This window comes from Symphalangus syndactylus, chromosome 8 (assembly GCF_028878055.3).
Source record: "Symphalangus syndactylus isolate Jambi chromosome 8, NHGRI_mSymSyn1-v2.1_pri, whole genome shotgun sequence".
Taxonomy (NCBI): Eukaryota; Metazoa; Chordata; class Mammalia; order Primates; family Hylobatidae; genus Symphalangus; species Symphalangus syndactylus.
This window is the reverse complement of record NC_072430.2, coordinates 16,585,290-16,600,388: the sequence shown is the minus strand read 5'-3', so window position 1 is coordinate 16,600,388 and position 15,099 is coordinate 16,585,290. Positions and strand designations below refer to the sequence as shown.

Sequence of the window (15,099 nt, the reverse complement as noted above, 5' to 3'; positions counted from 1 at the left end):
TCCCCTCCCCATCTCATCTCCCCTCCCCATCTCACCTCCCCTCCCTATCTCATCTCCCCACCTCATTTCCCCTCCCCTCCCTGTCTCATCTCCCCTACCCCACCTACTTTCCCCTACCCCATTTTACCTCCCCTACCCTATCTACTCTCCCCTACCCCATCTCATCTCCCCTACCCCATCATACCTCCCTTACCCCATCTCACCTCCCCTACCCCATCTCCCCTCCCCTCCCCATCTCATCCCCTCACCCCATCTCATCTCCCCTACCCCGTCTCACCTCCCCTACCCCCTACCCCATCTCCCCTCCCCATTTCATCCCCCCACTCCATCTCATCTCCCCTACCTCATCTCCCCTCCCCATCTCACCCTCCCCTACCCCATCTCATCTCCCCTACTCCATCTCATCTCATCTCATCTCATCTCATCTCATCTCACCCCATCTGCTCTCCCCTATCTCATCTACTCTTTCCTACCCCATCTACTCTCCCCTACCCCATCTCATCTCCTTTACCCCATTTCATCTCCTCTACCCAATCTGCTCTCCTCTACCCCATCTCACATCCCCTACTCCATCTCCTCTCCCCTACCCCATCTCATCTCCCCTGCCTTATCTACTCTCCCCTACATGCTCCATCCTCTCTTTGGAAGAGCTGCTGCTTAGTGTTCATAGCTTTTTCCTCTAGCCCTGCCCCTTTCCCTCCCTTCCCAGGAGTGATGGCCCTCCTCGTGCATGTTTTTATAGCCTGGCTACAAATTCACGAATAAATGAGATCAGCTATTTTTTGTGTGTGTGTGTGTGTGTGTGTATTTTTAAAAACTGTGGCAGAATAATACACAGCATAAAATTGACCATCTTCACCGTTATTAAGCATACAGGTCAGTGGCATTAAGCACATTCACAGTGTTGTGCAGCCTGCACCCCATCTGTCTGCAGAACTCTTTATCTTGGAAAACTGAAACTCTATCCCCATTAAACAACTCCCCATTTCCCCTCCCCCAGCCCTGGCCACCACCATTCTACTTTCTATCTACCTCTATGATTTTGACTACTCTGGGTACCTCATATAAGTGCAATTATATAGTATTTGTCCTTATGTGTCTGGCTTATTTTACTTAGCATAATATCTTCAAGTTTCATCCATGTTGTATCAAGTGCCAAGATTTCTCTCCATTCTAAGGCTGAATACTATTCCACTGTATGGATAGAAACAATTCATTCATCCGTCCATAGACACTTGGATTGCTCCCCTCTTTTGGCTATTATTAATAATGCTGCTATGAACATGGATGTACAGTATCTTTTTGAGACCCTGGTTTCAGCTTTTTGGGCATTTACCCAGAAGTGGAATGGCTGGATCATGTCATAATTCTACATTTAATTTTTTGAGGAACCATCATGCTGTTTTTCACAGTGGCTGCACCATTTGACATGCCCACCAGCAGTGGACAAGAGTTCCAATTTTTCCACATCCTTGTCAATGCTTGTTATTTTCTGTTTTTTGATAGCAGCCATCCTAATGAGTACAAGGTAGTGTTTCATGTAAAAACTTAAATGGCATTGTACTGTGTATATGCAGCTCGACTTATGTACTTAATATTAACTTTTTTACCGTTTAACCATGTGAACCCTGTAGATCTAGTTTATTTTACTATTTAAATAAAATTAAACTCATATTCATACATATTTTTGGAAAGCAGCAGTTCCCTGTGCCCCATCTCCCTCCCATGAATTCTCACTCCACTTTGAAGTCTTCTGGCTGTGTCTTCTGGCTGTGTCATGTTTCTAAATGTAAATACTGCTGTTCCTTGATTTTTTCAGTTTGAGACCCCAGCTATTGACCCTTAGTGAGGAAGAAGGGAAGTGAGCTCTCTTCACATTTTTTGAAGGCTACTCTTGACCTTTTGTTTCCTTAAGTGTAGACATTTACATAATCCCAGGAAACAAGGTTTCAGAGCTCTGATCCTTTGCATTCTGAGAACATTCTGGCCTTGGCAGGTTGAATTTTCTCGTCTTTAATGAGAAGGTTATCCCTGGGATCGGGTTTGTAGAAGTGCATGGGTGTACTTTGTTTGGGTTTTTCTCTTATTAAAGAAAATGAAGCTTGGTTTTCCTAATGGAACAGATCTGGAATCCACGTCCAGCTGTGTGCCAGCCATTATGCCATGTGCTGTGTAGCCATTACCTCCTCAGCCTTCACCACTGCCCTTGGGGTGACGCTCTTCTTATCTCACTTAAGGGAGGAGGGGACTGAGGCCCAGAGAGGCAAAGCCACTCAGCCAAGGCCCGAGGCCTGCTAGCAGCTGTATCAGGTGGGAGGCACTTAGTTCTGACTCCCACGCACTGGCTGCAAGTGCTCCTCTGCTTCTCGGGTTCAGCCTTTGAGCTACCTGGGTGGTAGGTGAGAGCACTGCCCTCATCCTGCAGTGACAAGAAGGTAGGGGACTAGTACTGCAGAATACCTCTGTGTGTCAGGCCTGACATATTCCAGACTCTCTGGCTGTTCCCCTGGGCTGCACGGTGTGTTTGGCAGCATTTGCTGAGAGAGCTGGTGGAAAGCTAAGCTCAGGGGCTCTCACATGGTGTGGCCCTGGCTCTGGGAACATGCAGTTTTATACTTGATATCTTAGATCATTCTTCAGAAGTCATTGAGTGTAACAGGGTTTTCTCTCATGAGCCTCATACCCTCATGAAAGGCCAGGGTGGGAAAGACGGACAGCACCTTCTCTCCCCCAACAGAAGGACAGCTGCCCCTATGGCAGATATTTGTACTTTGACTGGTTGTAAATACGAGTGTAGCAGGTTCCTTTTTGGATCTCAGTCTTACAGCAGAACCCATGAAAATAGCCTGGACTTGGGCAGTGTCCATGGCAGGACAGATGCCAGGGATGCAGGTGAGCCTGGGATAAGATGCCAGGGATGCAGGCGAGCCTGGGATAAGACGCCAGGGATGCAGGCGAGCCTGGGATAAGACGCCAGGGATGCAGGCGAGCCTGGGATAAGACGCCAGGGATGCAGGCGAGCCTGGGATAAGACGCCAGGGATGCAGGCGAGCCTGGGATAAGACGCCAGGGATGCAGGCGAGCCTGGGATAAGACGCCAGGGATGCAGGCGAGCCTGGGATAAGACGCCAGGGATGCAGGTGAGCCTGGGATAAGATGCCAGGGATGCAGGTGAGCCTGGGATAAGATGCCAGGGATGCAGGTGAGCCTGGGATAAGATGCCAGGGATGCAGGTGAGCCTGGGATAAGATGCCAGGGATGCAGGTGAGCCTGGGATAAGATGCCAGGGATGCAGGTGAGCCTGGGATAGGGTTGTGAATGCCGAGGGCGCAGGACTCCCACCTGGCTGCAGGGACGAAGCAGGTGTGAAGGGCTGGGTAGGTGACTGGCAGACACAGGAATGCTGTTTTTTCTTTTCTTTTGAGACAGTCTTGCTGTGTCACCCAGGTTGGAGGGCAGTGGTGCAATCATGGTTCACTGCAACCTCTGCCTCCTGGCCTCAAGCAATTCTCCTGCCTCAGCCTCCTGAGTAGTTGGGACTACAGGCATGTGTCACTATGCCCAACTAATTTTTTGTAGAGACAAGGTTTCACCATGTTGCCTGGGCTGGTCTTGAACTCCTGAGCTCAAACAGTCTGCCCACCTTGGCCTCCCAAAGTGCTGGGACTACAGGTGTGAGCTGCCGTACCCATCCAGAATGCAGTTTTCTTAACCCCAGAAAAAATTTGGGGAAATGATCCTGCCAACTTACCAATCCCAAGCCTTTACATTTCTGCAATGAAAAGTTTAACATCTAGATATAGATTTGATGGTAAAATAATGAGAATCTAATTCCACCGAGACCTTTTTCTTTCTACGGAGGGGTCGAGCTGAGCCCTGGAGATCAGGCCCTTGTCGTGATGCCTGGTGCTGTCTGTGTTTGCCTGCAGGTATGGAACGCCGTGGACTCTGGGCACTGCCTGCAGACCTACTCCCTGCACACAGAGGCAGTGCGGGCCGCCCAGTGGGCTCCCTGTGGCCGGCGCATCCTCAGCGGTGGCTTTGACTTCGCCCTGCACCTAACAGACCTTGAAACAGGTGCGTTTCTTGTATCACTTCCCTGAGGTGAGCTGGCAGCTCTCTCCCTGGGGAAGGTTCTCTGGTGGGCACGCAGCCACAAGCTGTATATACGCTTGCATGGCAGAGGGAGAGGGGCCTTGGGGTGGGCTCGTGCTCACTGAGAGGGCTTCCAGACTGCTTGCCCATTGGAACTGCGACTCCCCACAGAGGGCGGGCCTCTGCCAGCCAACACAGAGGACAGAGCCCCAAGGTTGTTTCAGCCCCAAGCCATGGGGCTGGATAAAGAGGTGGCTTTTTAATCTACTTCTGACATGCAATTTGTGCTGAAATAGATTTAACTTTATCATTGTGTCCTTTGGTTGGAATCAGGTTAGAATTCCTGTCAATTCATTATCGTTGAAAGGCTGTGAGAAATGATTCCAGCTCATAAGGAAAGTCTTCAAACGAGTTCTGCTTTAATGCTCACACTGAAAAGGCACTTGGGTAAGATGGATTCGTGCCGGGTAAATCCTGAGGGGGCTCTTGACACGCAGGGCGAGAAGGAGAGAGAAGTCAGTGGAAGGAACCTTCCTTACCGAGCGCTCCTGTGCAACAGGCACTGTCAACACCCACTGCAGCCACGGCCCCCAGGTGGGCTCTGTCCGGGGTTTACAGTGAGGACAGCCAGGGAGTGGCAGAGCTGGGATTCGCACCTCTGCCATCTGCCTCCCAGTCCAAGCTCCTTCCTCTCTTTCTCCTTTCCCCTCTCCTCCCCTCCCCTCCCCTCCCATCCCCTCCCCACTCCTTTTCTTTCCTTTCCTTTCCCTCTCTGTTCTCTTTCTCTCTTTCTTTCTTTTCTTCCTTTCCTTTTTAAGAATGTTTTTATCCCCCTCCATGAGCAGGATCCAGCTTCTTTCAGCACCACACTACTTCCTCCCCAGAGCTCCTCCTCAGTCCCTTTTCTGCTGGGTTCCACTGCCAGGAGCCCAGGGAGAGGCCAGACTTCACACCAGTCCCTGGGGCTCCCCTTGAACCCTCAGGCCAGCATCTTGCCTGCCTGGCCCCGCGGTGGTGGTGGCTCTGGGGCCTGCCTCTCCCAGGGTCTGGCAAGAAGGAGATGATAACTTGCTGGTCCAACCCCTGCCACTCATGCCCAGCAGCCCCCAGAAGATGCAGAGGGAAAATGGAGAAGGTGGTTTGTTTCCACCTTGAGTGTGGGCGGCCTTGCAGCTCCATGCTCAGTAGGGGAGGGGACAATACTGATGGTCACAGGGCCGCTGCCAGGTGCTATAGGCTTTGCACACAGCATGTCTAATCCTCACTGCAGCTGCTGGCAGTGATTATTTCCATTTTAAAGGAGAGGAAACTGAGGCTCAGAGGGGCAAAGCAGCTTGCTCAGTGCCTCCCAGTGGTGCATAGCCAGCAGGGATTTGAAGCCATGTCTGTGCAACTGCAGATCCTGTGCCTTTCCCACCATGCCATGTGTGTGGCAGTTTCTTCTCACAAAGCACTTCCCTGGTCTTACTGATTCTCTTAATCCCTTGCAGAGTGGCCAGACTCAGGGAGTTTGATGCCACTTGATGATGGTGATGACTGGGCTGATGATGGCAGCACTTACTACTGAGCACCCACTGTGTGCTGGGCATTCTTCTGCAGCCTCTATACAGCATCTTATTTAGGCCCCACTCACCCTTTGAGACAGGCGCCATCAGAATCAGCTGTACACACACTGGCCAGTGGCACAAACCAGCAAGTGGCAGAGCCAGGATGCACGCAGGTCTGCCAGGCCCCAAAGCCTGCTGCCTGACTGTTACACTCTGTTGTCTGCATGTCCCATACGATATGCTTGATAGGGGAGACAGAGCTGAACAAGCTCTGGAGAAGCTCCTGTCTGCTGGAGAAGACAGAAGTGCAGAGTCAATCCCAAATTGCAGTGATGGAGAAAGACACAGGAATTGCAAGAACATCTAGCTTGGAAAATCAAGGAAGACTTCCTGGAGGAAGTGAAACCTGAGCTGAGCCACAGATTAGGTGGACACAGAATTAGGATGGAGGAGGTATGGCTGATGAGGAGGAAAGTAGGTTCTTGCAGATGGAACAAGGACATTGTCGTCACAGGAACAGAGTTCCATGTAGCATGCATGGAAACCAAAGCAGGATGTAATATGGGGTGCAGGGGCTGGGGGAGATGAGTCTGAGGAGTGCAGGAGGGGAAACCCCAGCCTGTGGGTCAGGTGAGCACATGTGGGTAGCACACTGCTCACAGAGTGACAAGCGAGCTCACTCACACCGTTGGATTACTCAAATCAAATTCCTTTGATGGCATTGATGGGTCCATAGTGGCCCTTAAGCATTATTCTCTCAATCAACAGATGTTAAACAAATGCATGCAATTGTGTGTGTGGGTGGGTGTGAGTGGGTGTGTCTTGACAGGGTGTTCTGAAATTTTTAGACATTTAAAGAGGGTCCTCCTGCCTGATGAGTCAGGGACCGCCATAGCAGGTGGCAGGTGGAGGCCATTGCTGAGTTTGAAGCAGGCAAGAGTCAGGGCTTGGTCCTTGCTTTGAGTAGGCCTCCTTGGTAGCTCCCGCTGGTCCTGTGTGACCTGCAGCCTCTGGTGGAGAGTTGGAGGAGTGGGAGGTAGAATGCCTTGCCCAGTTGGTGATAGGACTGCGTTTGGAGAACAGCTTGTCTGGCCCCGGGCCCAATGTGCCCCTCTAGCTATGCTGTGTTGGGTGCATAAAGAAACACATGGCCCTGCCCCCAGGGCATTACCATCCAGTGGGGGAGGTGATTGAGGACTTCTTCATTCCATCCCTCCGCTAGGAATGGTGCTCACCAGTGCGTTCATTCAACTGTTGAAGGCCCAGTTTCATTCACTCCGCAATTACTTATTGTGCACCCACTGTGTGTAGGACTTGGTGCTGAGGCCACAGTGGAGACTGGTGGGCCCCTGGGAGAGAATGGTTGAGGGGGGTTTGGACCTCACCCTTGGGGAAGTGCCGCACACTCAGGGCCTCTCCTGCTGAGGGTGGTTGGTTTCCATGTCCCTCTCCCTGGCTGGCATGGGAGCTCCTTGAGGATGGGAGCCTGTCCCGGTGGTCTTTGTGTCTCTATCCTCTGGCCAGGGCTGGCTTGGAGCAGCTGCTCAGTACCTGTGTGGGTAAGATGCGCTGAGTTTGTCCTTGCCAGGTCCTCCTATCTGGGCAGTGAAGCCCATCAGGGACTGCCAAGGCTGGTCGGGGGGCCTCCACCTATGTCTCCCCCTATGTCTCCTACCTCGTCTCTGCACATCTCACCTCCAGCCCGGGTTTTGGTAAGTGCTCTCTTTAGCCATTGGGGTGGGCTCTGCAGCCCCTGTGGCTTTTGTCCCACTTTGACTTATCTTGTCCTTTCTCTTCACTGAGTCTGATCTCCCTTTCTACTGGATCTGCCTTTTTCTGCCCTTAGCTTTTTCATTTCAATCTAATTAGAGCTCCCTGCCAGGAGAAGGCAGTGCGGGGCGTTCTCACTGCAGCGCGTTGGGAATTAGTCACTCGGTGCCTGTTGTCGTTAATGGGAATTTGGCGCCAAGGCCATTTATCCTGGTGTCCTCAATCGATACAGTTAAAAATCTGTGGATTCTGAAATGTCAATACCTGGCCTGAAATACGGAGGGCCAGCAACATTTTATCTCATTAATTTATAGTTCTGACAGGCTGTTGGCTTATAGAACAACCATGAATCAACACTTAAATAAAACTTGCTCACAATTATTTTTGGTGCTCTTGTTTCAGTCTGTAATCTTCCTAACAAAACGTCTGTGGCACGTTAGGCTGAGGTGGCCTCAGGGAACGCTGGCCGACTCCACCAGGGCCCTGAGTGTCGCCTGTCTTATGAGTCAGCTGTGCCACACGCCAGCTCAGCCAGTCTCCTCAGAATCCCCCGGAGAGCTTGCTCAGTTCTAAGTGGTCCTGTCATGTTTCTTGCAGACTCCAGACCCTGAGGCAGGTGTCCCAGCCTGACCCTTGAGGCTGCAGCTGTAGAGGCGTGCAGGGCCTCTGTCCTTTACCTTTGTTGGCTGCAAAGGAGATTCCTCTTCCCGGAGACCTGGGGCCCTGGCTGGGCAGGGAACCCTGTCCTCCTTCCTGTGCATGGGCCAGCTCTCCTGATGTGCTCTGGCTCATCTGAGCCATCTCTGCAGTGCCACCTGGTTCTACCTCCCAGATCCTGGAGGCAGCGCGTGCGAGAGGGCACATAGACAGGGTACAGGTATTGGCTCTTCTGCCTCCCCGAACCAGGCCTCTTCGCCTGTTTCTGCCATACCACCTGGTGCTGGGGCTGCTGAAGGGAGCAGCTGTGATAACACATACAGGGCGCTTTGCAGAATGCCTGGCGCGTGGTAGGGCCTCAGCAAGGAGCTCCTCTCCTCCTCTGTCATGTCCCATGAGGCCTTGTTCCTGCTAAGTTGTCCAGATGGCCCTTGTTGGTGGGCCATTTCCCCACATGGGGCCACTTTTTGATCATCATCCAGAAGCCCCTGCTGGTCCCCTCAGTGAGCTTACAGATGTGCTGTTGGTCCCATGCCTGGGTCTTGGGGGCAGACTGGGAGGAGGCCTTGGGCCATCATGGGTTCTCCCAGCATCTCCTCCACATTTCCCTTCCTCCTGGTGATGGGACAACATGCGCTCTTTATTAGGGCTCTCGAGTGGGTATACAGACCCCCAGCCTGCCTGGCCTGACCCTCTCCAGACCCCCAGGCACTCATGGCTGCAGGAGGCCTATGGCCCTCCTCCTTCAGATGCCCACTGACTACAGCTCTGCTGTCCTCAGCTTCTGGCTGGCTCCTCCTGCCCTGGGTGTTCCAGTGTCTTTTGGTGGGAGTCATGGTGTGTGGAAGTGAGCAGCCAACTGGGACTGGGCTCATAAATGACCATTTCTCCTTGCTTTCCAAGAGGTGTCTTCTTGTCTCTCCCTCGTTTTCAATCTATGACCGGGGCTTCCATCACAGAAATGCTACAAGGAAAAAGAGAATGACAGGTTATCGAGCCCTTGCTGTGGGCTGGGCCCTGGGCTGTGTGCCCTGGGTTGCAGCACGCTGCCTAGCCTGTGTGGAGGTGAAATGAGTGAGTGGATGGTAGACTTTGTTTATGTGACATGTTTAGTCTCCCCACTAGCCTGTGAGAGGAGTGTTTTTAATCCCCATTTCATGGACCCAGAAACTGAGGCTTAGAGTGGTCAGTGACTTTCTTGAGGCCGCCCAGCCAGAGGTGACAGAGCTGGGATCCAGTGCTGGCCTGTGACTAGTAGAGCTCCTGCTGTTGAGGCATGGTGTGGCATGCCTTCCCCATGTCTGTTTCCCTGCTGTGAACAAACAGGGAAACAACGGGGAACTCAACTTAACCTGACTCCTGGGGAGCCCGCTGGGCAGCAGCTGGCCACCTGCAGAGGATAACATTAGGCCTCTGGGAAGAAGGAGTGCTTCAGACTCATGGGGACTGATCCCTCTGATTAAGTGGCCCACTGAGGGAAAGATGCCTCTCCAGTGATGGATGGCCACGCTCCAGTGACGACTTCAGACCACTTGGCATGGGAAGGGTGAGAAGTGTCCAAATGAAAACCATGGCAAAGAGCCCCAAGAGCTCCTGGGCTTTGGAGAAGGGGCCACAGAAGGAGGCTTCTTGTTGTGCTAAGCCTTTGAGGTAGTGCTGGCTCCTGCCAGTCCTTGGAAGAAGTGCTGTCGAGGGGCCTGGGCTTCTCCGTTCTTTGGCTTTCTGGCACTGTGACTGGAGTTTCCCTAGTGTAGCTCAGGAGGACTTGATTAGGTATCCCTCAGGTGCCCACAGACCCAAAGGATGTAGAAGGAAGCTTGTGGGCACATTTACAAAGCATCTGATACTTATATGTACATGCTCCTTGAGTCCTAGGGACTGTTGCCACTGATCTAGAAGTGAAGGCTCAGAGGGGCTCCACAGCCTAGCGAGGTCTGAGCTGATGAGGGTTCCCTGGCTGCCACCCTTTAAGTGCCTCCTTGTCCAGTGAGCAGCAGCCTACTTTCTTGCTCACTTGTGAGTGGATCTATTTTCCAAGGCCAGTCTCTGTTCCCACAAATATCCTTCCTTTCTCACTCTGAAAGTGCTTCTCCTCTGTCTCAATCTTGTTTTCTCTTTCTCTTTCCTTCTTTGGAGTGAGAAACTGACCCTAGTTACGGATATTAAATCAAATGTTATTAAACTTCATTACAACACCATGCCAGCCCTTAACTTCCACTTGGAAAAGTGCCTAGAGATCCTTCACATCTCCACAAACACAGCTCACGCCAGCCCTCTAGGCAAAGAAAAGATGGTTTCTAATTCAAATTCTTGTTTTGTTCATGACCGTGACTGCACAGTGGTAATATCTGGCGTGTGTGTGTTTGGTTGCAGCTGCATCACAGTTTGGTGCCCTTGTTAGGTAAGGCTGCCATTATTGACTGACTCTGGAGCCCAAACGTGATTATGGCATGTTTGCTATTGGAATGGCGACTTCTGAGTTTCAGAAAACCAACTTACTAGTAAAGCACTGGGATACACCTTGTTTGAAAGTTGAGAACTCTTATTATTATTTTTTAAATTTTGGAACATTCAGTCTTGAGAATTAAAAGCAGTGGCTGACATTGGTCTGGGCAATGATTTTTTGGATAGAACTTAAAGCACAGGCAGCAAAAGCAAATATAGGCAAAAGAATTGCGTCAAACTAAAAAGCTTCTGCACAGCAAAGGAAACAGTTAACAGAGTGAAGAGACAGCCTGTGGATTGGAAGAGAAAGTTTGCAAATCATACATCTGATGAGGGGCTAATATGGAAAATGCATGAGGAACTTAAACAACTCAACAGCAAGAAGCCAAATAACCTGATTTTTAAAATGAGCAAAGGATCTGAACAGACTTTTCTCAAAAGAAGAGATATGAATGGCCAACAGATATTAGAAAAAATGCTCAACATCTGTAATCATCAGGGAAATGCAAATTAAAACCACAATGAGATATCACCTCAAACCTGTTGGAATGCGTATTTTCAAAAACACAAATGATAGCAAGTGTTGGTGAGGATGTGGAGAAAAGGGAATCCTTGTACAATGTAAATGAGTACAACTATTTTGGAAAATAGCGTGGAGGTTCTGCAAAAGACTAAAAATAGAATTACCGTATGATCCTGCAATCCCACTTCTGGGTGTATCTCCAAAGGAATTGAAATCGGTGTGTGGAAGGGATCTCTGCACCCCCGTATTCATTGCAGCACTGTTCACAGTAGCCAAGATATGGAAGCCACCTCGGTGTCCATCAGTGGATGAGTGGATAAAGAAAATGCGGTGAATATTCACAATGGAATACTCTACAGCCTCAAAAAAGAAGAGTATTCTGTCATTTTTGACAACATGGGTGAACCTGGAGGACATTACAATAAGTGGGATAAGTGAAGGCACAGAAAGACAAATACTGCATGATCTCACTTACATGTGGAATCTAAAAGAGTTGATCTCGTAGAAGCGTTGAGTAGAAAGGTGTTACCAGGGGCTTGGGGGTAGGGGTGGATAGGGAAAGTGGAGATGTTGATGAAAGGGTATAAAGTTTCAGTTAGAATGAAGGAATAAGTTTTAGTGATCTATTGCACTGCATGATGACCACAGTTAATAATGTGTATTTCATAACTGCTAAAAGAATAGACTTTTAACATCCTCTCCACAAAAAAGAAATTAGTGAGGTGATAGATATGTTAATTATCTTGATTAAATCTTTCTACAATGTATATACAGATCAGAACATCACATTGTACCCCCAAATATATATATATATATAATTTATCAATTACAATTAATTTAAAATGAAGCAAAAAAGAATGGGAAGGAAAGAGCAGGTGTATGTATGTTATCAGAAGACAAATTTTAAAAAATGACTGCAACTACTACTATTTCTTCTGTTACTACTACTATTACAATACTACAGCTACTGTTTATTGGGCCCTATCAGTTGTCTGGGGCTTAGCTCTCCTACATACATTATTTCTAATTCTCACAACCACCTTTTGTGGTCCTGAGTCTACAGATGAGGATACCAGGGCTGGAGAGGATTGCTGGCTGATGCAGGGCCACAGCTGATGGGGAATGTTCAGATGCAGGCCCAGCTGGCTCTCAGGCCAGACCCTTCCCAGGCCTTTGCCCGGATTGCCAAGATGGCCCCTGTTTCTGATGCATAGAGTTTGATTTGAAAGTTAGTAAGTTTCTTTTCTCGTTAACTTTGAGTCAGGATGGCTAAATTTATAGCTGGCTGAATACTTCCCAGAGGATGAGTGAAACGATATTGATTTTAGCGAAGTGAGTCATATGCCTACTGCCTGGGAACACAAGCTCAATTACCACAAGCCAACAGCATAAGCTTTCCCTTGTCAACATTTTTCCTACATGTTCATGAGTCTGTGGATGTGAACAAAGCACTAGGAGAAGGAAAGGTCACGAATAACTGGTGGGGATGCAAGGTAGGGTGCCGAGAGCTGGCCTTGAGATTAGACGGGGCCAGTCTCCGTCTCAGTGTGGCTGACTCATGTGGCTCTGAGCGAGTCTCTCACCTCGCTGAGCTTCCATTTCTCTGGCTGTGAGAGATGGTTAATTACACCTAGCACCCAGGGTGCCGTGTGATGCATGCAAGCTCCAGACAGGCCTGGAGGTAACAGGCTCCTGATAAATGTCGTTCCCCTTCCTTGACTGTGAACTGCTTTGCCAGGGCTGCCTCTGAGCTCCCTGGAGAGGGGGGCATGAGCTTCTCTTTTCTCTCCTGGAGACCCATACTTGGGTTTCATGGAATCTGGACCAAATACCTATTATGTGCCAGGAACTAGGCTGTGAGTCAGTCATGCTGAATGGAAGAGGAGGGCCCTCATGGGCCTGGAGCCCTGCATGATGATAGGATTCCTAGCATAGATGTTAGGGTGGACAGGTGGTGCTGCCCCGGCCACATGGGTAGTCACCTTGGGGAGCTTGATGTCTCCACCTGAGAAAGGAAGAGGGGCAGCTTGGAGGAGACACTGTTCCAGAGTTCCCAGGTGCCTTATCACAGTCATACAGGGGTGGAAGCGCTGGTCATAGAGTCAGTAGAACAAATGGAATTTCTGCATTGTGTTTTAAACATGTTTTTGCTTTAATGATTTTTTAATTTGTATCATTATTGATTCAAGGAGAAAATAAGCGATTTTTCCTAGCTCCAAGAAGATCCAAACAGTTTTTATACTGGTTGAGCTCATTATAGTGAGATCAATAAAGTCAGTGCTAGTGGATTAAATATTTTAAAACTCAGATTCCTATAATAAGCATACAGTGAATAAACAGAATTTTCTATAACAAACAGGTAAACAAGCAAGATGGTCTCAAGGTTAAAGGTTATATAACAGCTAACCATTGCGCTGAAAGTAACATTGCCCAGGAGAGGATATGATAAACAAGCTCCTTGATTTATGAAAATGTAGAGAGGAAGAGCCTGTCTGACAAGTTAAGACCTTCTCCTCCAGCATGGCCAGTGTTCATGTTCAAGATATTTCTCTGATGAGTATTTTCCAGACTTTACCCATATCTGTTTAACAAATGTAAAGGGCAGCCCAGGGCATTGTATTTTCAAAGCCTCATTAGAAAAGCTGAAAAAGCATTAATCTGTGGAGGTTGTTGCTATTTAAAAACCTGTATCCCAGCTGGGCGCGGTGGCTCACGCCTGAAATCCCAGCACTTTGGGAAGCCGAGGTGGGCGGATCACGAGGTCAGGAGATCGAGACCATCCTGGCTAACATGGTGAAACCCCATCTCTACTAAAAATACAAAAAAATTAGCTGGGTGTGGTAGCGGGCACCTGTAGCCCTAGCTACTCGGGAGGCTGAGGCAGGGGAATGGTGTGAACCTGGGAGGCGGAGCTTGCAGTGAACTGTGATCACGCCACTGCACTCCAGCCTGGGTGACAGAGTGAGACTCTGTCTCAAAAAAACAAAACAAAACAAAATAAAAACAAGCAAAAAACAAACCTGTATCCCTTGGTTTTAGTTTGTAATTGACCCAATGATGAATTCAATAATTTGGGGTTTAATTTTGTAAACTATAATAGCTCCCTTTTGTTGATTGCTGTTTGCCATGCTCTGTGGAAGGCTTCATGCACTGTGTTACATTCAGCTCTCATGACGGTCTTACATTTGTAAGAGTGTGAGACAGAGCAGTGCAAGGTCCTGCCCAAGGCCCCTCCACTGGAAGTGACAGAGCTGGGATGGGATCTGGGTCTGCGTGGCTCTGAACTCCTCAGCTGTACCATCTCCTGCTTCCAACATTGTGCCAGATAATGATGGCTATGGTCCTAATTTCTGAAACAAAGTCTTATTTGAGGACTTCTTAGTAAGATTTCTACCTTAGTCTTTTCACTAGGTATCCAGAAACTTTATAAAAAATTTAAAAATCTTGTAGTTTTGAACCCTTTTAACAAAGAAAAGCAGTAAGGGCCTAGTTATTATAAGTACAAATAGGAAAAATATATAAACTACAGCTTATCTTCTAAATGGAAATACTTAAAAGACAGATTTTCAATCTCTTTAGGGGGTTGAGGAAAAATAACATTCAGATTTTTTGTTTGTTTTAGCAGAAAAAGTTTGATCATCGTCTTTTAGCAATTCAGCTTTGACGTTTTCTCTCATCTTTCTTCCCCATTGTTGGCAAGACTGTATCACTGCACTTTTGAAAAAAACATATGGATAATTCACTGCCATTTCTGAAATTAAGCATATGGTTATATGCTATGGTCCAAAAAACAAGGAACATTTTTTCTCCAGCCAGAGAGAGTTTGTGTTTCCTTTTGGATTTAAGGATTGGCAATGAATTCCAAGTGAGCAAGAAGCCAGCCACTGAATGTTCTTAGCAATAAGCGCTGTTGTCCCTGTGGGGAAAAAGAGTTTGGCAGTCCTGGGCCTTCTCGGTGGTGTGGGGACTGCAGTGGTATCCGTGTCCTCCTTTTCTGTCTAGGGGATGTGATGGTGGTCCCTGCCTGCAGTCTCCAGATGACCCCCAGCCACTCGGCTGAAG

The 15,099-nt window shown here is 48.9% G+C and overlaps 1 protein-coding gene across 7 annotated transcripts in view; it reads left to right on the top strand.

Annotated features, from left to right (window-relative positions):
- WDR25 (WD repeat domain 25) overlaps positions 1-15,099 on the top strand; it is a 156,529-nt gene that overhangs the window by 90,241 nt on the left and 51,189 nt on the right. For all 7 annotated transcript variants that reach the window (XM_063643912.1, XM_055288178.2, XM_055288179.2 and 4 more), the window contains one exon: positions 3,930-4,077. In XM_063643912.1, coding sequence (XP_063499982.1) covers positions 3,930-4,077 — 148 coding nt within the window. The remainder of the gene's footprint in view (positions 1-3,929; positions 4,078-15,099) is intronic.